Source organism: Trifolium pratense, linkage group LG5 (genome assembly GCF_020283565.1).
Source record: "Trifolium pratense cultivar HEN17-A07 linkage group LG5, ARS_RC_1.1, whole genome shotgun sequence".
Classification (NCBI taxonomy): domain Eukaryota; kingdom Viridiplantae; phylum Streptophyta; class Magnoliopsida; order Fabales; family Fabaceae; genus Trifolium; species Trifolium pratense.
This window is the reverse complement of record NC_060063.1, coordinates 26,156,988-26,182,079: the sequence shown is the minus strand read 5'-3', so window position 1 is coordinate 26,182,079 and position 25,092 is coordinate 26,156,988. Positions and strand designations below refer to the sequence as shown.

The window sequence follows — 25,092 nt, the reverse complement described above, 5'->3', positions numbered from 1 at the left end:
GATATTTGTAAATCAATACACCGATCATGTGGACCGATTAGATTCCTAAAATTTTAATTGATGCATCAACTAAATGGTCACATGTATGTTTGTTATAAACTCACAACCAGAAGTTTGTGAGATTATTTTTAAGAGATCGTTTTATATATATTATTCTAGAAAATATTTGATAAATATCATATGTTAATTGAAATTTATACCAAACATCTTGTGAAATATGTTCATACAAACAAAAAATAATGGACCTGAAGATTCATTCTAAGTTATAGTTGGGAACACTCAAACATGTATGTTGAGATATTGAATAGCATCATGCCAACAAATTATTATATACATAAGCTCTCCCCTAATTTATTTGAATTTAAGTTTATAAACCTATTTTCCAATATAAACATTTTTGGATGTGGGTACGTCTCAATTGCTCCAATATAATGCATTTAAATGGGTAGTAAAAGAATATTGGGAAAATAATTTTTATATGAATCTCCAAAGTGAGCCAATAATTGGAGATTTTTTTACAGCTTTATGGGCTGATTATCAATTGGTGAATTAGTTTTCCCAATATTAGGGGGAGATAATAAGCAGCTAAAAATATGAACTAGAAGTTCAATTGAAATGTTTTGAAATAAATTAATAATTGTTATTTTGATCCTCTTAGAAATCAATATGAACCAGAAGTTCAAAAGATAACTCATTTGCAAAGTTTATGAAATCAATCAACAACTGCTAATGCTCCATTAAAAATGAATGTCCCTGTTGGACAATCTAATATTGCAAATGATTCCTAACCACGCGTGAAGCATGGTAAGCAAATCGGTTCCAAAGATAAAAATCCTCAAATAAGAAAAGGAGCTAAAAACAAAGATGACCCGAGTGAGGATATGAAAATAGTATTTGACATAATTAATTTTCCAGTTCCTGAAGAACTTATCAGGTACCTGTAATTTACGAAAATATAGAGATCTCGACAAACTATGTCATGAATGGAATACGATGGAACTGAGATGAAGTCAACGTTGACAATATTTTTGCACATAATAAAGCGCTATATATGTGATAAATGACAATGAGGATCATAAATCAAAGTCTATTAAGGATTATAGACAATGAAATGATTGACTAAATAAGATAGACACAATTGATACAAAATTAAACTAGCTTTGCAAAGCGAAATATTTTTGGACCAGTAGTCCATTTCATCTGCAGATGGAGATAAATCGATATGAATAAGTTTTCAAGAGAAAAATAATAAAAACAAAATATTTAGAGTTTGAATTGTTATTCAAGTATATTGATAAATGTCAATCATTGATTTTCAAGAAGCATATTCACCTGAAGTGAATTCAAAAATTAATTAAGTTGAGTAGCATTTGAAATACTCAATTCATGTGAAATATGTGTTTTAACGTATTTTACTGGATCACTTGATAATGATGATCCCTGAAGGATTTAGTTATATTTGACAATGAATTATTTATATCCGAGACTTATATTAATGATAAAATATCATCTAGACTCCCGAAGAGCTTATGAGATATTCTCATTTAAATTTATAATTTAAATAAGATTATATAGCAAAAGTGTTAAAACGGTTTGACATTGACAAACACTACTAGAAATCTTGATTTTAGAGACCGATTTAGTGACCGATTTTTTTTGGTCACTTTAGAGACCGAATTAGTGACCAATATGTTGAGCTTTAAAATAGTGAAATTTAGAGACTGAATTAGAGACCGAAAAATTTGTCACTTTTAGAGACCGATTTAGAGACCGAATGAAATAAAATTAGTCTTTTATATTATATAAAATAAAAATCAAATTAAAAAAATGTGTTAATTCTTTTTTGGAAAATGCTAAACAGTGCCCCCGGGGCATTGTTTAAGGAACCAAATATAGTAATATCATATTGAAGTTTGTGCAATCAACGCCTCGAAAGTCTAAAAAGTGTTATTTTCAATTTTAAAATTTCCTTTTTTAGTTTCCTTAACCAGTGCCCCGGGGGCACCGGTTAGCATGACCCTTCTTTTTTAAAAAGAGTCCAATATTCTTTTTGAACACTCAAATTTTAGGTGAGAGTTCACCTAAGAACTCATCTCTTCCCCGCCTCCGTGTGTCTCTGTCTGCTTCTCCACATCCTTCGATCTGCTTCACAACACGTTCGCTCTCTGCTTCCAAATCGATGTCACTACAAGAAAAAAGGAATTTAGCGACAGTCCATTTGAGGCACTTGGAAGTCTACCGCCGCCGCTCATCTCAATAGCGACGTTTATTGCGGCATTCATTCAACCGCGGTTGGTGTGGGTAAATCTCGGCAGTTCTAGTGGTAAAGTGGCAGCAGTCTAATTGGGTACAACGGCGGCTAGATTAGGAAGGTTGGAAATAAAAATTTCATTCTCCGTCTCTCTTATTCTTTGTCACGAACCTATTAGCTCTCATGCTCATCACCATCGCATCACTTCATCACCACCGCACGACCCCTTGTTTTCAAAAAAGAATGGGCAAGAACAAGCTTTAGTACTTCTCTTCTCTGCTTGCTCGACCCCTTGTTTTCAATTTCTGGTGGGTGTTTTCAATTTCAGGTGATGAAACTTGCTCAACCCCTTGTTTTCAATTTCAGGTGATGAAATTTTGATATGAATTAAGACAAATTTCTATAATTTTTCTAGGTTTTAGGTTTTACGAAATTTTTGATTTGTTTCTTTGATTGATTGAATAAATATAAGAGAAGATTTATTGCTTATTACTTTCAAGAATATGCAGTTGTCGGTTGATTTGAAGTTCAAAATAGGAGAAGATTTATTGCTTATTACTATATGGAGCAATGATATATTAGTGATATAAGAATGAGGACCTAGTCCTGTATAGAGCAGATATACATATATCATGCAAATTAATCCAGCTTTTTTGAGATTTATCAAGTTGATGGAAGTTAAGGATTTATAGTTTTTTTTAAGGTATCCATTTAAAGTAGCTTTGTATGAGAATAGTGGTGTTGATACTGTTAAATACTTCTACAAATTTTGACATTTATGTGGTCTTCTAATCTTTGGAAATAGTATGTATGCCAAATATATCTAGTGTGTGTCAACTTAGTTTGACTTTTCTATTATTATTTTGACCATTCAGGTACTTTATCCAATTGTTCTCTTGTTATTTAGATTTGTCCTTTATGTTCATCTGCTCTGCAATTTTGTCATGCACCAATCTCTGGTCTGTATTTTTTAATTGAAGGATGTCTTGAAACTAGTGCAATGGCGACATCTAGTAAGTTTGATCCATCTTCCAGTAGCCCAAATAGACCATTGTACACTGCGCAGCGTGGATCCAACATAGCTGCTTCATTAGATAGATCATGTAGCTTTCGAGAATGCACCGAAAATCCAATTTTGTCTTCTCTGCCCAACATGTTGAGAAGTAGTTCTCCAGCAACACATGGGGATGTGGAGAGCTTCTTCAATTATATGCATTTTGATCAAAAGTTGCTAGTACTAGATCCAAAAGTCTAATCGTCACGTGGATTATAAGCGACATGTTAATGTTGCTCTTGGAATTTCACCTGATGAATCTACATCTATTTCTTCAAAAGGAAAGCTATTGCCATCCCCAGTACCAGAAGATGTATAGCATATGAGGGATGGTTTGTATTCAAGCACTGTGAAGGCGAGGTAATTCTTTGTAGGTTTTTTACTTGATTTAAGATAGATTTGTGTAATTAAGGAATAACATTGCATAATTATGCATATCCACAGGGAACGTGTGAAAATGTTCAATGAGGCCTTATCTGTATTCAATGAAGTTTTCCCAACTGTAAATAGTGTCATGCTAAATGATCGCTTAGTCTTGGGGCCAAGCATATGGGTAAGGTTGGTGTTCAAGGTCATCCTTTCACTGGAGGTTTTGAACTAGATCAGCAAAAGTCGGAAGAAAGCACCAAAAGTCTTGGTCCAAACTAGCGCTCTCAAACTTCTATGGTTGATTTAAAGGTATGTGTCTGAAATTTTCCTACATAAATGTTTGGTGGTGTTAACTCTGCACAATTTCAGTCTTTCTTTTAACTCCTTTTATTGTTGTTTATTCAATTTTTACTATTTTTAAGTAAATACTGACCTTGTAGTATATTTTGAAAGTGAAACATTTGTTCTCCATATCTCCAACTGACACAAGAATTGGCTTTGGCTTCACCTAAAAAAATATGTTATATTTGTTGTATACAATTTGCACTCTATCCTTATCTATGTAGCTGTTTCATTACCTTTATAGTTGGTTTGTGCCTTTCTTGTTTCTTTTCTGAAAGCGGTGAATTGCCGAAATGTAGATTTTTTTCCTGTTCTAATGAGGCACGGCACGGGTGTGCATCAGTGGCTTTAAACTTGTGTTATTTCTTTTATATGTTAAGTCAGTTTTAGATTAACTTGGTGTGTGCAGAACTGATAGTGTTTTGATAAATTCCTGATGGATGTACGTACCAATTCTCTTGTCAGGCCACCGTGGAATCAATAAGGTTTGTATTTCTTCCTACATATTGATATTTTTTGTGTGTATGTGCATCAGATTTATATCCTCCTGAATTTCAGGTTTATATAATTGGAGGAGATGGAACTCAGAGGGTTGCATCTATAATTTTTGAGGTATTGATAATTTAAATGAGACTACGAAACTTGTAGAGTTTATGATTGTGTTATACTGTAAGTAAATGCAACAATTGCTGATGTTATTTGCTACTTTTCTTTCTAACTCAGATTCTCTGTTCATAATCTGAAGCTCTTTCGAACTCTGCTGATTAAAGATCAAAATTCTATCCTATATGGTTTTTTTTTTCTTCCGGTTTTTACTTTCAAAATGATTTTTTTTGTTCTTTTCTGGTTTAGTCATGTACCCTTTTGGATGAATTAACATGGGTGTGTGTTGGATTTTGAGTTACAGGAACTAAAGGGTGCGTGTGGATCTCTCGTGTTGGATAATTCAGCTTTAAAATGCGATGTCTCATTTGTATACTTTGTATCTATCACAAACACAGATACAAAACCTCAATTTAGTATAAGAATAGCTATGAAAATTGTCTAACCTTTTTCTACTTTTTTTTTTTTTTTTGGTCAGGTAACCTTTTTCTACTTTATTATTGTATATATAAAGAATGTTTATAAAAAATTATAGCCATAGTTTTCTAAAAGAGGTCTTGTATTGCATAATATAGGTCACAACAAAGGATGGAGGTTTTCAGTGGTAGTGATATAGCTCAAATTTCTTGTAGTGAGGGTATGTTGCGGCATCATTTGAAATTTTGAGTGCCTTGAATCTTGTGAAAGAAGAGGCCAATGGAAGGTAGCAGCACAGACCCAAGAACTTATTCAAACCATACAACATTATTACAACAATACATATTTGGATGGTACTAAAGCAATTAATATGTAAGTTAAATAGATCTTTTTTGTAATCTTAATTGCATTGACGGGTATAATAAGAAAGCTTTCATGACTTGTGAATATTTATTTAATTTTCAAGATAACTGATATATGAACCTTTACTTCATTAGATGTACCAATTTGGTTATATACTTTCCTATTTTGATCTGTTTGTAGCTTTGAGTTTAATTCTCAGATTGAAAATATTGTTCAACCATATTCTGAAGATTGAAAAAATGTTATTTCTTTGTTTGGTAGGTCAACATATTACTTGTGGAAGTTCTATTTGTCATTGCAGGTATGCTTAACTCACATTTTGCATGATGTAATTGGATATACATATTCAATAATGGAATTTCTATATGATTGTTTTTGTGTATGTGTGTTCAGCAATGGAGTTCATTTATGGCTTTGGTCTCTAACTATAACATACATATTTGATGGAATCCACTGTTATGCTTGGGTTTAGATAAAAGAGGATAGAAATTGGACTTTGGCCATGTTTGACTTTGCTGGATGGTTCTGATATTACCTGATTTGAAGATATTTAATTGAAGTTCTCTCTTATTCTCTGTCACCGAACGCATAAGCTCTCTTCACCATCACCATTGCATCACCTCATCCCCACCGCACGATCACTTCACCAACACAAAGGTTAGTTCGATGACCGTTGCATTCCCCTTTTTGTATGCCCTCAATTTCCATTCATGACAATCATATTTTACAAATTAGTTTTGTGATTTTGATTTAGACCCGAGTCGTGCTAGTACAATGCAAGCCTTATGAGCACAACTTCGAATAGAGTTTTCAAATAAATAAAGTTGACCAGTTTGAGTCCTTTGTTCTTCTTAAATAAAGTTGATTTTTTGAACTCTAGAATTAAAATTGTTTGTGCATTGTTCACCTTTCAAGCTCTAAAACCTTTGCAAGTTTAAGCATTTAACGGTGTTTGTCTTTGATACAATGAAAAAAGTACTTAGAGAACTAATAGTGATTTATGAATATTGATTGCTAAAATTGAACAAGTGTTTTTTGCAGGTTCTGGATACCCCTTCACTTCAAGATGACTTTTACTTGAATCTTGTGGACTGGTCTTCACAAAATATTCTAGCAGTGGGACTGGGCACTTGTGTTTATCTTTGGAGTGCTTCATACAATAAAGTGAGTATGAGAGTTTCAAGTGACTTGATTGGCAAGCTTGTTGGTCACAAGTCTGAGGTAAAAAGAATTTAACAAACAAATACACATTGAACTAGCACTACACCATTTTTGAGTTTAGACCACCCTTTATTTATCCACGGCTATAGCAATTATCTTTCTCACATTGAAATAGAGAAATTGATGCCGATTTTTATCCTTCAACTTTAACAGGTATGTGGATTGAAATGGTCCTGTGATGACAGGGAACTTGCTTCTGGTGGTAATGATAATCAGGTATGTCTTTCTTTCCAATGATGTAAAACTCGATATCCTTCATAGGATCTGCAAAAGGTACAAAGATTGTAAGTCATAACTCGAGGACGGTAACACGTAACACAGATCATAAGACCCTATCAATTCTACTTAAAGTGTATTATTAAATAAATAAAGTGAGAATTGAAAAAATAGAGACTCTTTCTTTCCTTAACAAGATTAAATCACAAAATTGTAACATTTGCTACTTTTTGCTTAGTTTTGTGAACTGAAAAATTCACCTCTTCTTCAATGTTATGTTATGAGCAGCTATTGGTATGGAATCAGGATTCACAACAACCAACTTTGAGACTCAGAACACATTGCTGCTGTGAAAGCCATTGCTTGGTCACCTCACCAAAGCAACCATCCTGTGTCTGGTGGTGGAACTGCCGATAGGTGTATTCGTTTCTGGAACACGACAACTCTGTTGACACTGGAAGCCAGGTTTATTTACTTACCTCTTTGTTGTCAAGAATTCATATATAAACAGTAGAGTATCTTATTAAACTGTTTAATTCATAATGTTCAGGTTTGTAACCTTGCTTGGAGTAAAAATGTGGATGACCTAGTAAGGTTGATTGTTGTGTAACAAGTATAAAGTAAATAATCTGTCTACAGTTTATTACAATGCATCGAATTGTTGATTCTTGAGTGCAATGGGCATATTCGCAGTCTTGATTTCTCTTGTATATCAATTACTAGACTAGCGCTTGTATACAAAATTAATTATTTACATCAACTATCGATGACTTTGCCTGTGGTGAACATATGAAAAAGAGTTTAAAAATTGTGGGAAACCAAAAAATAAAGCGTTTTAAAAAAATTGTGGGAAGTTAAAAAAAAAAAAAAAAAAAAAAAAATTGGGAAACAAAATAAAAAATTCGTGTTGAAAAAAAAAAAAAATAGAATAGCGGCGGTTATAACTGACGCTAGGAGCTCAGAATTTTTTTAAAAAAAGTACATATAGCGACGGTTAGGAACCGCCGCACAATCAATACAACCGACGCTAAGGTCAATGCGACGGTTATTCCAACGGTTTACTTGAATCGCCGCTGTATGCCGTAGCGACGCCTCATGTTGCGTCACTTGTCCAACCGCTGCACCAGTCAACTAGCGACGGACAAAACCGACGCTAATGCTTTTTTTAAAGGTCGTCGCTTGCCTGTTTTCTTGTAGTGTGTGGTCATCGTTTCTCCTACGCTCGCTGCTTCTTCTATTTCAAACAAATTGAACGGTTTAGCACACCATGTCGGCCCTTCCTAAGATGCTTCTTACATCGAGAAGCTTTACACACAGCGAGCAACATAACAGTGCCAAGAACAAATCTCAGGTCATTCTCACCATCATATTTTTAATCCCTAATTTAATGACTCTTCCTTTTTTATTTAGGGTTTTAGATGGTGTTGTTGTTGTTGTTAGATTTTCTTACAATTAGGGTTGGGAACTGTCGTTTTACTCTCTCTATTTCGCTGTTTTTTTTTTCACAAACATTCGGATCTTTGGGAAAATTTTGGTGTTTGATTTTGTGCTTAAACCTTCTTCCAATGTTGAAGGTGGGTAGTTGCTTTTATCTTTACTCTATAAGGCTTTTAATTATTCGATATTTGGTTGATCAAAGTTATGCTTATCTTTAGGGTAACAAAAATACCTAATTCAAGGGTCCATATATTTTTTAACACAAATGGTGTGAATGAATGAAAGTAAAGGGTAAAGGGTTTGTCCTCTTACGGTAGACATGTCATATGATCTTTAAAACAAGATTCAGAAGTGTGAAAGAGTGATTCCTAAGTTTATAGATGCAAGATTTGGTAATTAGGTTGAAATTGTTTTAGCCAAAGCCAAGCATAGTGGTTCCTAGTCTGTGTAATAATTTAATATCAAACTGAATGAAGCTACTGATTTGTTAAGGTTTTTACTCATGTTGCTTCTTTGATTCTTTCTAATACAATGCATACTCCTTAGTTTTCTGATACAAGGCATATTGTTTGCCGTTAACTCACTTCCTTGTTTCAGACATTGGTGCTTTCATATTTCAGACATTGTTTCACACACTCTTTAAGTTTCAGTTACGTGTGCGACATCATGAATGTTATTTAATCCATGCATTGATTTTGTTTCATGGTTTGATATATAGTTTTTTACTTTTGACGTGTGTATTCTAATTTATGATGCGTGAGGCTCTGGATCCATGTCAAGACCCAACTATTCTAAACGCTTAAGTACTTGTAAAACTCATTTAAGGTCCAAATTTGTTTTAAACATGATAAATTTTTTGGAATACTTGCGCTTTCAGTTTTCTTCCTACAGTTGTTTTTTTTTTGTTTATTTTATTTTATTTTATTGCTACTGGTGCATATGAAGATGATTTGGCTCTGTTTTTTGTGTCAATAATTGCTAGTGATATTGTTGGAAATTAAATCAAACAATCTAGAAGAATTTGCATTTTCATGGACTATATACTTTCAAGGACTGAAACTTGTTTGGTGGCTCTATGATTATGGTAAGTCTTTTATCCACAAAGGAAACTTTTTATCCTTCAAATTTGTTGTTATAGATTATGCAATTTGTCATTTTATAATCCTTTGTATCGATATGGAATAAAGGAAACTTGCACAATGCACATCGCATAATTATAAATATCCCAACTATAATAACCTGCATCATCTTTGAGTACGGGGGATAGTTCTAGAATTAACTGAACAATACATCCTACAATTCTTTCAAGTTGAATTCCATTTTCTCTGCAATAAGATAGCATGTTTGTGAAGCTCTACCCTGTCCACAAAGTTAGGATTATTGCATGTGTAAATAATATATTACATGTGACTTTGGATGTTATCACCTTATGTGTGTGTGCTAATCTGGTTAGCAGATTATTGGTGTTATAGGAGACAAAAAATGATACCAGCTGGCCAGGCTCCAGAGCCTTCAGATTACATTTGAATTTCTGCATAAAAACTTTGATATGTAGCTGCATAGATTTAGAGAAAAATATAATGATGCTGAATTTTTGCAAATGTTTGCATGTTTCGTTGTTTATGTACAATTAGCCTTTGTGTATCCTAAGCTATAGGCTGGCCTAGGATGAGTGCTGAGAGTTCATTGTCTCAAATGTTATGACTTATGAAGAAATCTGCAGAGAGTTTATTATCTATATGAATATATCACCCATGGTTGAATTTAGATTTCATGTTCACGGACTGTTGATTAAAAATTAACTTGTTGAATGCCTCAACTTTTGTGCAGGTATGTAGTCATGGTACCAATAATGTATATCATGGAGCATGTAGATTAGAGGCTTCTAGTTTGATACATACATGATGTAAAGCCTTGATGAACCGAAGCTTTAATTTATTTTCTATAGGAGGTTTATTTATTTTGTAATACTGAATTTGAAGAAAAAAGCATTAGTTAAAGCCTTGTTTAATATTATGGAGCATGTGTGCATGTTTAATTCTTTGTTGTGTATACTGTTTTAGAGATAATTTAAATTAGATTTGAAAAATTGTTTCAAGGGATTGTAAATTTAATAATAATAATTTTTTTAAAAAAAAAAACTCCTTAGAGACTGAAATAGAGACCAAATTTAATATGCAACGTCGCAAAATCGGTCGCAAAATCAGTCGCAACGAACATAATAATTATTTTCAAATCGGTCACTATATCAGTCGCTAGTATCAGTCACTAAATTAGTTGCTATAGCGTCGGATATTGCATCGCAACAAGCGTCGCAAACTCGGTCTCTAAGTCGGTCTCTAAGTTCAGTCACTATTTCGGTCTCCAAAATCAGTCGCTATTCGGTCGCTATAGGATCGGTCGCTGGTTTGGTCACAATGGAGTAGCGACCAGGGTTGTTGATACTGATTTTAGGTGGTCGCAAAATCGGTCGCTAACAGATTTAGAGACAGATTTTAATAAAAATCGGTCGCTAAATCGGTCGCAAAAAGCGAATTTTCTAGTAGTGAAATCTAATTTGTTGTATACTAAAAATGGTTGCAATGTCATTTGATGTGTCATGCCTCAAGAAAATGATGAACAATTTGAATTGGTCCTGAAGTACCATATCTTAATTCAATTAAGCTCACTAATATATTTGCTATAATTTCGTAGTATTTTATTTTTGCCTATTCATCCAACCCAAATATTGAAGTAAAGCAAAACATAGAATTATTTATACTTTAAAGAAACAACAATATCATCCAATCATGTGAAGATTTTAGCACTACATCAAACAAGTTGAGAAGATGTTTTTGTTGAGGATTGTAATTCAACACATACAAGAAATTCGTTGTTTTATTACAAAATGATGGTTCCTGCAACAACTCAACATGAAGATAATATCAGACGCAGTGCTAATTTAGAGAAGAGTATAATAAAGAAGATATGACAGATTTTTCTACAGAGTCAACTTTTAGTAAAACTTTGGAGCAGCTAGTACAGAAAATTATTTGATTTTTCATCTCATGTATAATAATTGTCTTTATGAGGGGGAGATATAAATATGTTCTGCACTCTTTTTCCCTTCACCGTGGTTTTGTCCCACTGGGTTTTCCTGGTAAGGTTTTTAATGAGGCAGTTCACACACAAATGATGATGTACTCTTTTTCCTTCACTAGGTTTTTTTTAGAGAAAGAATATCCTTCATGGACATTCAAGGGGGAGTGTTATGAATAATATGTAATGAATGTCCATTATTGTGTAGGTTTTCTTGTCCCCTAATTGTGTCCTATAAATAGGACCCCTTTGTTACAATGTAATACACACCTTGAATAGAACAATACAATAGTCTATTCTCTCTTCTCTTTCTCTCCTTCATCTATTCTTCCATATTATTGTTCATGCTTAGAAATTGTTCATAACAATTCCAACTTTATTAGTCCCAATTTTTTAGTCTATTGTTTGGTTCACATTTTTTTTTGCTTGGTCCTTTTGTTTTTGGTTTGTTTTTCTTTTTCTTTGCGAGGTTTGTGTCTCTTCAAAATTATTGTTAGTTTTTGTCCCTCTTATTTAATATTTTCTTGAACATTTATTTTATTTTTCTTATTATATTATATAAACTCGAATATTTGTTGTTGTTAATATATAAGTTTGGACGAAGATTTTATATATTTGAATTTAGGTTTAGTTATTTGGTTAAGGTAAAGAAAGTCTTATAGATGAATTTAAGATTTAACATGTGTCATCTTCTTATTTGCTTAAAGAAATGTCATCTTATTCTTATAAATATTCCACTATTTTATTTTCAGCCGTAACGTAAACAATCTTTTAGAATATGTACTTAATTTATCCAAAAAATTATATTATTATGTAAATTAAATTAATAATTTTTGAATTATTGGTGAATTTTAGTTGTGTGTAAATATGTTTAAATATATGTGTGATTATATTTTCTAAATATATGTAAATATATTTTAACATCTACGGTTTTAATAATTTCTAAAATTTATTTTGACAAATGAGCATCAACAATTTTTATTTAATAATTTTTGTCTTTTTTTAATTCAATTTAGAAAGTTTTTAGTACAATTCTAAGTGGGAGGAAAAAGTATTTAGCACAATTCTTTTCATCGATTCATTTTATGGTTGTAAGAATAAGATGACATGCGTAGATTAAAATAGGACCGTCTATTAAAATTCATATATATTCATATTGAACCATCCAGGATTAGGCAAATGTTATACGATAAATGCATGAAGATTATATATTTGGACAACCTCTAAGTCAAGTTGAATCAATATACTTCTTGCATGTATTACAATTATAAGAACCGCATGACTTGAGTGTCAACTACAAAAAAAAAAACTTATTTTAATTTCTACTTTGTTTTTGTTTCTATATTTCTCTTGATCGAGATCAAGTAGATCACCTACACATTGTAGACAATATAATATTTAAAAATGAGACACATATTTATATTTCTAAATTATTTGGATTGTCCTCTTTTATTTGGATTTCTAAAAAAAGACAAAAATTATTAAATAAAAATTGGTGATGCTCATTTGTCAAAATAAATTTTAGAAATTATTAAAACCGTAGATGTTAAAATATATTTACATATATTTAGAAAATATAATCACACATATATTTAAACATATTTACACACAACTAAAATTCACCAATAATTCAAAAATTATTAATTTAATTTACGTAATAATATAACTTTTTGGATAAATTAATCACATATTCTAAAAGAATGTTTACGTACGTTACGGCTGAAAATAAAATAGTGGAATATTTATAAGAATAAGATGACATTTTTTTAAGCAAATAAGAAAATGACACATGTTAAATCTTAAATTCATCTATAAGACTTTCTTTACCTTAACCAAATAACTAAACCTAAATTCAAATATATAAAATCTTCGTCCAAAGTTATATGTTGACAACAACAAATATTCAAGTTTATATAATATAATAAGAAAAATAAAATAAATGTTCAAGAAAATATTAAATAAGAGGGACAAAAACTAACAATAATTTTGAAGAGACACAAACCTCACCAAGAAAAAGAAAAACAAACCAAAAACAAATGTGAACCAAACAATAGACTAAAAAATTGGGACTAATAAAGTTGGAATAATTTTCAAAAAATGTAGTAAGCAAATACGCTGTTTGAGACATAATTTTCAAAAAATGAGATCACGTGGAACAAATAGTCAAAGCCACCATATATGAATCATATTCTATAATCAAAACTTATTTTAACATTTCTCATAAGCAATATTGTCTACAAGTATAATTAGGTATGCCTCCAACTCTTATTGAAAATAATAAAATAAGGGATACATCAAAAATAAAAAAACAAAGTGACATTTGACTATAAAATTGCAACTCATATAAAGAAAACTAAAATCTTATATGATTACACTAATAAAATAAAAAATGATACATCCTTTCAAACTTATGAAATATTATAAGAGATCTATTACATTAAAATATGAACAAACTACGATATAAATTAATAAAAAATCTAATATTTCTAAACAACTTTTTTTTTACCCATATACTAATATTAAATATAATCATATTTTAAAATAATATCTATTATTTAAATATATGTGATTATAGTTATCACAATTATTATTTTTTATTTATAAAAATATTTTAATTATATATTTTAATCAAACCCGTGCAACGCACGGGGTTACCCCTAGTATATTATAGGGTTACCCCTAGTATATTATAATTTCAAGATTAGTTTGAATAATTTCATGGTTGCACGTGCTGTGTGTGTTGAGGTTTAGGTTGTGGAAAATTTCCTTGTACATTATATCACATGAACTTATGATGTATAAGTTCATCAAATAGATCCTAAATATATAAGAACTTATGATGTATTAACATCTTGTGTTAAAAACTCTAGATAACTTGTTTATTCAAACTGGCCCTTATAGTAAGACATTGATCTGTGAAGCAGCGGTATATACTCTGGCCGGTCCATTATTTTTTACTAAAATAATATTTACAAATATGTAAGGTTACGTACTCATACAAAGACTCTTTTATCATGGTTTGTTTTTCTTTGTCTTTTTAGTTTGACGTTAACTTAAATATCATAGTCTGATATTGGCCTTTCTCACTCTATTAAAGTAAAGGACTACGCCAACTTTAACGTTGCATAAGAAAAATATCAGAGATGAGTAATTTTGCAGAGAGAAAACCGCATGCAGTGTTAACTCCATATCCACTTCAAGGCCATATTAATCCAATGTTAAAACTAGCAAAACTACTTCACTTTAGAGGCTTTCACATAACATTTGTAAATACCGAATACAATCATAAACTTTTGCTCAAGTCAATGGGCCCAAAAGCCTTTGATGGTTTCACTGACTTCATCTTTGAGACTATCCCGGATGGTTTAACTCCAATGGATGGTGATGGTGATCTTAGTCGAGACTTCCAATCTCTTCGTGAATCAATCAGAAAGAACGTCATCTACCCTTTTCGTGAACTTCTAACAAGACTTCATGACTCTGCCAAATCTGGTCTTATACCTCCGGTTACTTGCTTAGTTTCTGATAGTTTCATGTCAGTTACAATACAAGTTGCTGAAGAATTTGCACTCCCGATCGTTCTCCTTGTCCCATCTAGTGCTTGTTCTTTCTTGTCTGCTTTACACTTTCGTACACTTATTGAGAAAGGTATCATACCTCTTAAAGGTAACAATATATGCTCCTACTTTTTATCCTTAAGAGTAATTTGTGTATATATCAAGGTTGTGATGTCTCTCTCTGATTGCATGACTGTGAATATTATTGTATCAGATGTTTTTAGTTGAAATAAACATATATAAGCTATTAATTTTTGCAATTATGATATGCAGATGAGAGTTATCTAACAAATGGATATTTGGACACTAAAGTTGATTGGATTCCAGGTTTGCAAAATTTTAGACTGAAGGACCTTCTTGCTTTTATAAGGACAACAAATCCTAATGATTTGATGATAGAATTTATCATTGAAGTAGTAGATAGATTCAACAGGGCCTCAGCTATTGTTTTTAATACTTCTAATGATCTTGAGAGTGATGTTATGAATGCTCTCATTTCAATGTTCCCTTCTCTATACACCATTGGCCCTTTTACTTCTTTTTTAAATCAATCTCCACATAATCATTTGACATCATTAGATTCCAATCTTTGGAAAGAAGACAATAAATGTCTTGAATGGCTTGAATCGAAAGAACCTGGATCTACCGTTTATGTAAATTTTGGCAGCACCACGGTAATGTCTCTAGAAAAATTGTTAGAATTTGCTTGGGGTTTGGCCAACAGCAAGAAACCTTTTTTGTGGATCATTAGGCCCGATCTTGTTATTGGTGGCTCGGTGGTTTTTTCATCTGAGTTTGTGAATGAAATTTCAAATAGAGGCCTAATTGTGGGCTGGTGTTCACAAGAGAAAGTGTTGAACCACCCTTCAATTGGCGGATTCTTAACGCATTGTGGATGGAACTCAACCATTGAAAGCATATGTGCTGGAGTGCCAATGTTGTGTTGGCCATTTTTTGCCGATCAACCAACAAACTGCAGATACATTTGCAACAAATGGGAGATTGGGATTGAAATTCATACCAATGTGAAGAGAGAGGAGGTGGAGAAACTGGTAAATGAATTGATGGTGGAAGAGAAAGGAAAGAAGATGAGGCAAAAGATAGATAAGTTGAAGAAGAAGGCAGAGGAGGACACGAGACCTGGAGGTGGTTCATACATGAACTTGGACAAAGTGATTAAGGAGGTATTGCTAAAACAAAATCAAACTTAAGTGACGCTTTTTCTGCAAATCAGTACTGTACAAATACAGTAGTACACTACTATAAATTTCGTTAGTAGTAGTACCTATGGAATTTTCTGTGGATTTTTGTCACTAGGTAATAGATAATATTCTCCTTAAGATTTCAAAATCCTCAAGTGATTTTCCTGCAAATTTGTTCAGGTTCTGTGTATGAACCACCTCCAGGTCTCGTGTCCTCCTCTGCCTTCTTCAAGGTTAAATCAAATCGAAGGAGGTATGTGTTAAGGTCTTTAATGTATGTATATATTAAATCAAATCGAAGGAAGCCTTCAACTATTTCACTCTAATATCAAGGTAGGATGTAATACTCTTCATTCTTTGCCACATTTGTAAAAAAACAATGTAGCTATGTATGTAGTTTCCTTAGATGCCATCCTCCCTCAAAGTCTAATTAAATATGTTTTTTGCATATTAAGGGAAACCATCAAATACATATGTGAGCGCGAAGAGAGCTAGAGAACGAAATCGGTTCTGATTAAGTTCGTCAAATTGATCTGTGACTGAACTCCATTCAAGAACCTAATAATGGTAGGTTCCATATTTATTAAATTGGTAAAATGGTTCAAATTTATAAGGTTTAGTTCAATTTGGTTCAATACTGAGGTTCAATCCACTTGTCTTTTTTTTTTTTTTTGGTACTACAGAGCTAATGGAAAAACACTCATACACTAAGTGCTGAGAAGTGGTGAATTTGTGGGTTCAAACCCATGCCTCAGCATATCGAATATCTCCGAAGTCTTTTACCATCTCAGTTGTACTTACGGGACTGTTAGATCCAATAATTTTATTTGACAAATTATACTGTTTAAGCTTAAAGAAAATTTCATTTCACAATTGCAAGACACTATATTTTATGGAAATCTTGTATCCTCTCCATCCAAACTCTCTTCCATCTTCATTCTCTCTATCTCTCTCTCTCCTGAGGGTAGAGCATATCCAATTACGTTTTGGAGATGTAGTAGACAAGATGAAAAATAGTACAATCCTTAGAGTGGAAGGAAACAAAAAAAATATAAACCAAACTTTTTTTTTAAACAGCCAAAGTTAGTAGTTAGTGATTAGTATTTGTCAGTTTTTGCTTAGGGTGGAAATCGAACCCCTAACCGTCAGCCACCGAGCCATCCTTATAACTCCCTATAAACCAAACTATTAAGGGACTATAAAGGTAAATAATGAATCTTTAGACTAATATGGGAGAACTTTAGGGCATCTGTTGATCCATGTAACCAAAGACCCCTCCTGTAGAAAGACTTGATCTTGATTGTTGTCGATGAGCAATACAGTAATTAACAACTTATATGGTAAAGGCTACAGCGTTATTTGATATGTTGGGATGTGCGTTCGAACCCACAGTTCTCCAATTCTTTGTACTTGGTGTGTGTGACTTTTACCGCTAAGCTCTTTGAAACAAACACTAAAAATATAAAAGCATTGGGCGGTGCAATCTATGAGTGCTAGAAATGACACTGATTAACTGATGCATCAGATACATGATTCAAAGTCGTCTATGTTTTACTTACCTCGCAGTTGAACTTCAAATTAGTAAGACCCTTTTTTCTTATGAACCGGCGGGTTAAGACCATAAAAAGTCGTCTATGATTTAAATACGTTCAGAGTCGTTGGTTTATCATACTGATTTATATGTGAATCGCATGATTCAAATTCATTTAATTATGATTTATCATATGTTATATCTAATGAAACGTTTGCCTTATTTTTTTATTAAATTAATATGAATCTTTGGTTTATAGACCAATATTGAATGGGAGGAAAAACACAAGTACTTTCTTACCAAAGCTAATTCTAGGTGAAAGGGGACAGATACATTTTCATCTATGGAGGTGGTGACAAAAAATGGATTCAAGACTTCACAATGGCATTGGAGAAAACAAAAAGACATGAAGCTATCTTAAGAGCAGATGCAATAATAGAACACTATCATATAGGAAAAGACGACCCCAAAATTGTTCCTCGTTTTTGGATCGAAATTGAAAGTAAGACGCTATAAAAACACCAAGATGCTCTAGACTGTAAGATTCAAGATATTGTGAAAAGCTTGCTTTGTCTCAAACAAGATCCACAAGGTTGGGTTATTCTCACCAAAGGCTACAGTGTCAAGCTTTTGGGTCATGGTGAGCCTATGTATCAAACTTTAGCTGATTTTGATATATGGAAAGACAAAGTACTTCAAAAAGAAGGATTTGATATTGCTTTCAAAGAACATTATGAGACTAAGATTAAAGAAACATATGTTAAGCAACCATGTGCAATTATTAATGTTGATAACAATATTAATGTGAATGTTATAGCTACTATATCATGCCCAAATCCTACTTGTGGACGTGAGATGGAGGTGTCGTCTGTTAATTACAAGTGTTGTCACCGCGATCATGCTACACAGAATGGCAAGATCTGAATCTGAGATAGGGAAGAGGTTGCCACTGTGATGGAGGTTACATTTACTATTTACTATATTATATATTTGCATGTGTGTTTGTTAATGAAGATGAAAGCCTGGTGCCATGTAACCACCTTGTTTATCCTTGATGAAAGGGTAGCAAATAAATAATGGCTTTACTTTGTCTGTGTGTATTGATTATAAAGTTGATTAAATACTTTGCATGCATATAAAATCAGCATGCAGTTCTCTTTTGTTCCACTCCTTTTTAGTAGTATTTTTAAACTTAAGTAATATCTTATTGGCTATTTTTCTATGTGTTCATAAATAAAACAATGAATAACTATTAACCAATTAAGTAGTTGGACGCAAGTTATACTTTTCAGTTAAGGTCTCTTAGAATTGGGAGTTGGGTCTAACTCAACCCTACAAAACCCTAACATATATTTAGGTCATCTCGCAACCGGTCACATCTCTTAACAAGGCCAAACCGATCAAATAGTATTGAGTTCAATCATTGACTGTTTCCTACATAATTCAGCAAAAAATTCAGTATACTGACCTTGGCTGAGAGGGAATGCCCTTTCTGGGTTAAATTCTTTATCTGTGACTGTAATGATGTTGTTGCATCTCTCTTCACGGAATCAGATTTAAACCTGTGCTGCGCTCATCATCAAAGGAGAGACAAAAAATTAGAGAAAGGGACCTGAATACATGAAATAAACACAAAACACTCAAATATGTAGTAAGTAAGAACTAAGAAGACGGTAAAATAAAGGGAAAAGTGTTTGTTATAACTTTTTTCATAAACAAAATCACTTTCTTTTTAAAAATAATCACTTTTAAAAGTTTTCATCCATTTGTTACAGATTTGTAGAAAAATGAGAATCTTAAAAAAAATCTAAAATCTAAAAAATAAACAGACATGGTTTGAGATCAGTAAGTTCACTCCCTAACTGATGATAATAGCATGATATTTTGATGACACTGTCCTAAATTTTTTTTTGTCCATTAGCCTAGTAATTAGACTCACATTATAAGTGTGGAAAAATAGATAATCATAGGTTTCAACCCGACCCCTTCAATAACGTCTCTAGTAGATACCAACCGAGTTACCTTTACTGCACACACACTTTCATAAAAATGTATTTACCAAGTTTCTGTCGTAACATTGAGATGTCATTTACATCAAATTGTACCTCTAAGTCTAGTCTATTGAATTAGCATAGAAAACAGCAATGAATGAATTACAATACAAACATGAATTGAGAAAAATTTCATGAGATTAGGAAACGAACGTTGTACCTAACAGCTTTTTTCTTTAGGCATTATCTAAAAAAATGAGATCGTGCCTGCCGGTTCTGGTAGTGAGCCATCGTCTGAGCATTCGTACATATGGGCTTGCTGTTCGTTCCATTTTTATTTTGTTTCTCTATTGATTTGATCTTAACGTATCAAATGATTTTTAATTTTTCTAGTTTTTTATGGATAATCAATACGATATAAATTTTCAATACAACTGTGAATTTTGTAAAATTCGTATTTATTGTAATATTATTGATCATTTATCCACAGTAGACCACTTGTGAAAGTGGTTCACCGTAGCATCAGTCATAAAATGGGTGCAATATTACCTACGAGATAAATTTGCAGGACAATTGTCCCGGTTAACTTAGCTCAATTGGTATGGGCATTGCACAATATGTGAAGCAGTCAGGATTCGAATCCCGGACACTCTACTTATTCATATTTAAGGTGAAATTTCTAGCTTAATGGCTACTTGACAGAAAAAATTTTGCAGACAATCTTAGGAATTTCTTTTTGTAAACTAAAAGGATCCCACACGCACTTAAAATTGAAATCCAATAGGTTTCTCGCTTTGTCTTGAATCAAATTCAAGACCAAAGGTTAAGAAGTCCAAAGAATAAATAAATGATAACAATACACATATCAAAGAATAAATAAATGAATAAAATGGTCCCGTATTTCTAGCCATTAGGCTACGTGACAAAAAAAATAATTTATGAGGGTGTATTGGATTGAGATTTCAGAGGATTTTAAAAGACTTTTTTGTGGCAAAAGAATCTTGTGGTATTCAATCAAGACTTTTATAAAATATAAATAAATCTTGTAGTATTCAATTAAGACAATTAAGATTTTTTTTTCAGGGCAACGAAATCAGTAGGTATTCAATTGAGATTTCTTATGACTTTTAAAAAGTCTCTAGGTATTCAAAAGTCTACCAATTTTGATGGATTTTTTTGTGAAATGGATTTTGAAAGACTTTTTTGTTGAGAATATAAATACTTTTGTCATCCAACAATCTCACCCAAACCCTCAAGACTTTTCTTTTCTTCTATCGACTTATTATCACCAAGTGAAAGTTTGACGTAAAATTTTAAAAGAAGTCAATATATCAGCACAAGAATTTTATTTTCATAAAATATAAGAAAACATAAATTGGATGGAAGATAATAAGTCGTTTTGCTATTTTATACATAATTTCATGGAATATAAGCAAAAGATGAAAAAGACAAAACTACCATATATATATATATATATATATATATATATATATATATATATATATATATATATATATATATATATATATAGGGGGCTGCTAACTTAGACCCAGTTGGGTCTAAATTAGCAAAGTGCACCTTTTCAGTTGGACCAAAATACCCATTCTTTTTAATTAATTAACCAAATTACCATCAATGGACGCAGATCCAGTGTCGCGCGCGTACCGCAGGACCATGGTTACACGCCGTTGATTTCCATCAGACAGCCAAGATCTGATCTCATCAAGACTGTCTGATCAATCAGACAGCCCAGATCATCCGAATCCATCAGATTCCAGCGCGTGCATCACACTGGATTACACCCTGGAGAGAGAAGAATCTACTTTTTAAAAGCAGGACACGTGTCGCTGTCTGATTGGCTGGGCGTGATTTTTTTCCATTTAATACTTTGAACTCAATTATTTCGTTGTAAATTAATTTTTTATTTTTTTTTTATACCAAAATTCATAATTTTTTTTTCTCTACAAATAGAGACTTGGTTCGTTTGATTTGGACACAGAAAAAAAAAACTCAATTTTTCACTACCTTAATCTCATTTTTCACTACCTTACATCAACTCACTGAAACCATTCTACCAGGAAAATGGTTTCAGAGTACAAATCTCTGAAACCATTCTATCAGCTAAATGGTTTTAGAAGCAAACACAATTAATAAATTACTCACTGAAACCATTCTACCAGTAAAATAGTTTCAGAGTACAACTATGTGCAACCATTCTACAAGCTAAATGGTTTCAGAAGCAAATAACTAATAATCAACTTACTGAAACCATTCTACCAGCAAAATGGTTTCAGATTACAACTCTCTGAAACCATTGTACCAGATAAATGGTTTCAGAAGCAAACACAATTAATAAATTACTCATTGAAACCATTCTACCAGTAAAATGGTTTCAGAATACAACTATGTGCAACCATTCTACCAGTAAAATGGTTTCAGAAGCAAACATTAGTTTTTAATTACCGTTTTATCTCATTTAATTAACTAAAAATAGTTTCAGGTCTCCAAAAATTTCATAAAATATACCAAAAGTTCCAGAATATTATCTACTATTTTCCTGGTATAATGGTTTCAGTGAGTTGGTTGAGTGGTGCGTGTTAAATTACAACACACAAGTAACGTATTTAGTAGACAAAAAATGATAATTAAGGTAGTGAAAAATTGCATTTTTTTTTCGGTGTCCAAATCAAACGAACCAAGTCTCTATTTGTAGAAAAAAAAAATTATGAATTTTGGTATAAAAAAAATAAAAATAAAAAATTAATTTACAACGAAATAATTGAGTTCAAAGTATTAAATGAACAAAAATCACGTCCAGCCAAGCATTGTGTGACACGTGTCCTACTTTTAAAAAGCAAATTTTTCTCTCTCCAGGGTGTAATCCAGTGTGACGCACGCGCTGGAATCTGATGGATCAGGATGATCTGGGCTGTCGGATTGATCAGACAGTCTTGATGAGATCAGATCTTGGCTGTCTGATGGAAATCAACGGTCTGTAACCATGGTCCTTCAGTATGCGCGCGACACTGGATCCGCGTCTATTAATGGGTATTTTGGTTAATTAATTAAAAAGAATGGGTATTTTGGTCCAATTGAAAAGGTGCACCTTGCTAACTTAGACCTAACTAGGGTCTAAGTTAGAAAACCCCATATATATATATATATATATATATATATATATATATATATATATATATATATATATATATATATATATATATATATATCACATTCTATAAGTTGAGTTTGGTTTTTTCTTTCTCATAAACAATACTTTTAGCAAGGATGACTGCTGCTATAATTCTTATTGAAAAAAATAAAAAATATACCAAAATAAAAAAACAAAACAACTTGCGAGTGCACTAATGAGACCCATAAAAAAATTAAATTAAAATTACACAATTAAGATACAATATAATACATCTTTTCACATTTATAAATAATATAAGAGATCATTTTTTTTGACGGAATATTATAAAAGATCATTAAAAACTATATTAATTGTCTTTAAAATATATTTTTGAGCAAAAATATATATAAAAATAAAAAATCAAATATATAAACCAATACAAAATTTCATGTTTCTAAATAACCCTCTTATTTTTAATATAAATTAATATTAAACCTATCTATTTCACTATATTTTAAAATATTATCAATCATTTAATTATATATAATGATACTTATCATAATTATTATTTTTCATTTATGAAAATATTTTAAGTGTGTATTTTAATCGAGCCCGTAATTAAATTTTGGGTTGATATATTTTCCTGAAAATCGAGACTAATAAAATCGGGATAAAATTTCACCAAGTGAATAATTGATAAGAAACTTCAAGTGAACGAGAGGGAGGTAAGTAGATAAGTTATTTGGCATATTAAATTATATAGAAGGGAGTAAACAGTAACGTTGCTATTTGATAGGTAATTTTCAGAACACGAGATCACGTGATAAAAAATGTCAAAACCACCATACTTCTTAGTTCAACATTACTCATGAGCAATATTTTCACCAAGTATAAGTATGTATGACCTCCAACTCTTATTGAAAATAAATAAATAAGGGATACATTAAAAATAAAAAAGTAAAATGATTTGTGACTAAAATTGCAACTCATATAATGAAAACTAAGATTTTATACGATGACACAATTAAAACAAAATATGATACATCATTTCAATAAAAATTATTTTAATTCTGAACAATTTTTTATGTTTTTACACATATATAATATTGAATATAACCATATCGTAAAAAGTATTTAACAATGTATTTTAATCGAATGTGTGATTATACTTATCACAATTATTATTTTTAATTTATAAAAATATTTTAATTATGTATTTTAATCGATGATGTGGCACTCTGTAAGAAAAGTTTACAATCTCTATTAAAACCTTTTCATATTTCATATAATAGAGTTACTCTAATAATAAATAATAAACAATAATAATATATTAAAATATATATTGTATGTTACAATTCCCTATTAATGCAATTGAAAACAAAGAATTCTTTGAGACACTAATATTGAAGGCAAATTCTTATCTACCCATTCCATGAAAATGGGCAGAATTGACTCATCTTAGTTGGCATCAATCAAGACAAGACCATTCATTTTATTTTCAATCATTTATGATATAAAAACTAAGTTAAAATAGTGTAATTGCAAAAACACCCACTAAATTTTAACATTAAATTTTGACTTAATTAGTAAAATGGTCCCTTAAAGACATTTTTGATTTCAGATTGGTCCCTTAAAGAAAAAAAGGTCCAAATAGGTCCCTTAAAGAAAAAAAGGTCCGAATAGGTCCCTTAAAGACATCTCCGTTAATCAGTTTGGTCCCTAAAAAGAGGTCTGAATAAGACCAAACTGATTAACGAATATGTCTTTAAGGGACCTATTCGGACCTTTTTTTCTTTAAGGGACCTATTCAGACCTTTTTTTCTTTAAGGGACCAATGTGAAACCAAAAATATTTTTAAGGGACCATTTTACTAATTAAGCCTTAAATTTTCATTCCATCTTCTTCTTCTTCAAGAACGCAAATAAACTTCTTTTTTTCCAACAAAACTAAAATATTCATTTTTTTTTATGATTTTCGTTTTGTTATTTTTCAAAATTTCGAATTTTAATATGCAACAAACTGGAGTGAAAAATTATAAGGCTTATGTAGACCATCATTGTACGAATCTAATGCCACAAATTTTGTGTTTTTTGGACAAACATAGAGGGAGAAATCAAAGAAAAACCATGTCTTTAATGGTGTTAATAGATTCACGAATTTCTCATTAGATCTCACGTTTTGATGTTTGATACTTTATAATTTTGTGTTAGAATCATTAGAAATTGTATTCCGATCAAAACGCACAAAAAATCGCGAAAAACGGAGCTGTAAAACGGAAGATATCGATGCTGGAGCATGACCCACATTTTGACCCGTTTCTGGTCATGGGT

General features: G+C 31.7%; 1 protein-coding gene, 1 long non-coding RNA gene and 1 pseudogene across 3 annotated transcripts; 2 read left to right on the top strand and 1 right to left on the bottom strand.

Annotated features, from left to right (window-relative positions):
* Nucleotides 1–4,855: 4,855 nt before the first annotated feature.
* Nucleotides 4,856–5,241, bottom strand: LOC123883921. Its single transcript, XR_006800561.1, has 2 exons — nt 5,103–5,241; nt 4,856–5,065 (listed from the first exon to the last, which is right to left on the bottom strand). It is a non-coding gene; the product is annotated as an uncharacterized LOC123883921 (long non-coding RNA).
* A 26-nt stretch (nt 5,242–5,267) lies between these two features.
* On the top strand, nt 5,268–7,535 carry LOC123883920 (annotated as a pseudogene).
* Nucleotides 7,536–14,438: 6,903 nt separating this feature from the next.
* Nucleotides 14,439–16,696, top strand: LOC123884773 (7-deoxyloganetin glucosyltransferase-like). 2 transcript variants are annotated; one of them, XM_045933984.1, is made up of 2 exons: nt 14,439–14,999; nt 15,182–16,696. In XM_045933984.1, exons 1-2 carry the CDS (start codon nt 14,495–14,497, stop codon nt 16,117–16,119), a joined length of 1,443 nt encoding a protein of 480 aa, XP_045789940.1. In that variant the 5' UTR covers nt 14,439–14,494; the 3' UTR covers nt 16,120–16,696. The 2 variants fall into 2 exon arrangements, with proteins under 2 accessions (XP_045789940.1, XP_045789939.1); XM_045933983.1 differs by having other exon boundaries at nt 14,440–15,017; nt 15,182–16,694.
* Nucleotides 16,697–25,092: the final 8,396 nt, after the last annotated feature.

Coding starts and splice junctions, on each gene's coding strand:
- LOC123884773 (XM_045933983.1), top strand. CDS start 14,495: ATGAGTAATTTTGCAGAGAGAAAACCGCATGCAGTGTTAACTCCATAT. Junction 15,018..15,181: donor AGGTATCATACCTCTTAAAG/GTAACAATATAT, acceptor TATGATATGCAG/ATGAGAGTTATCTAACAAAT.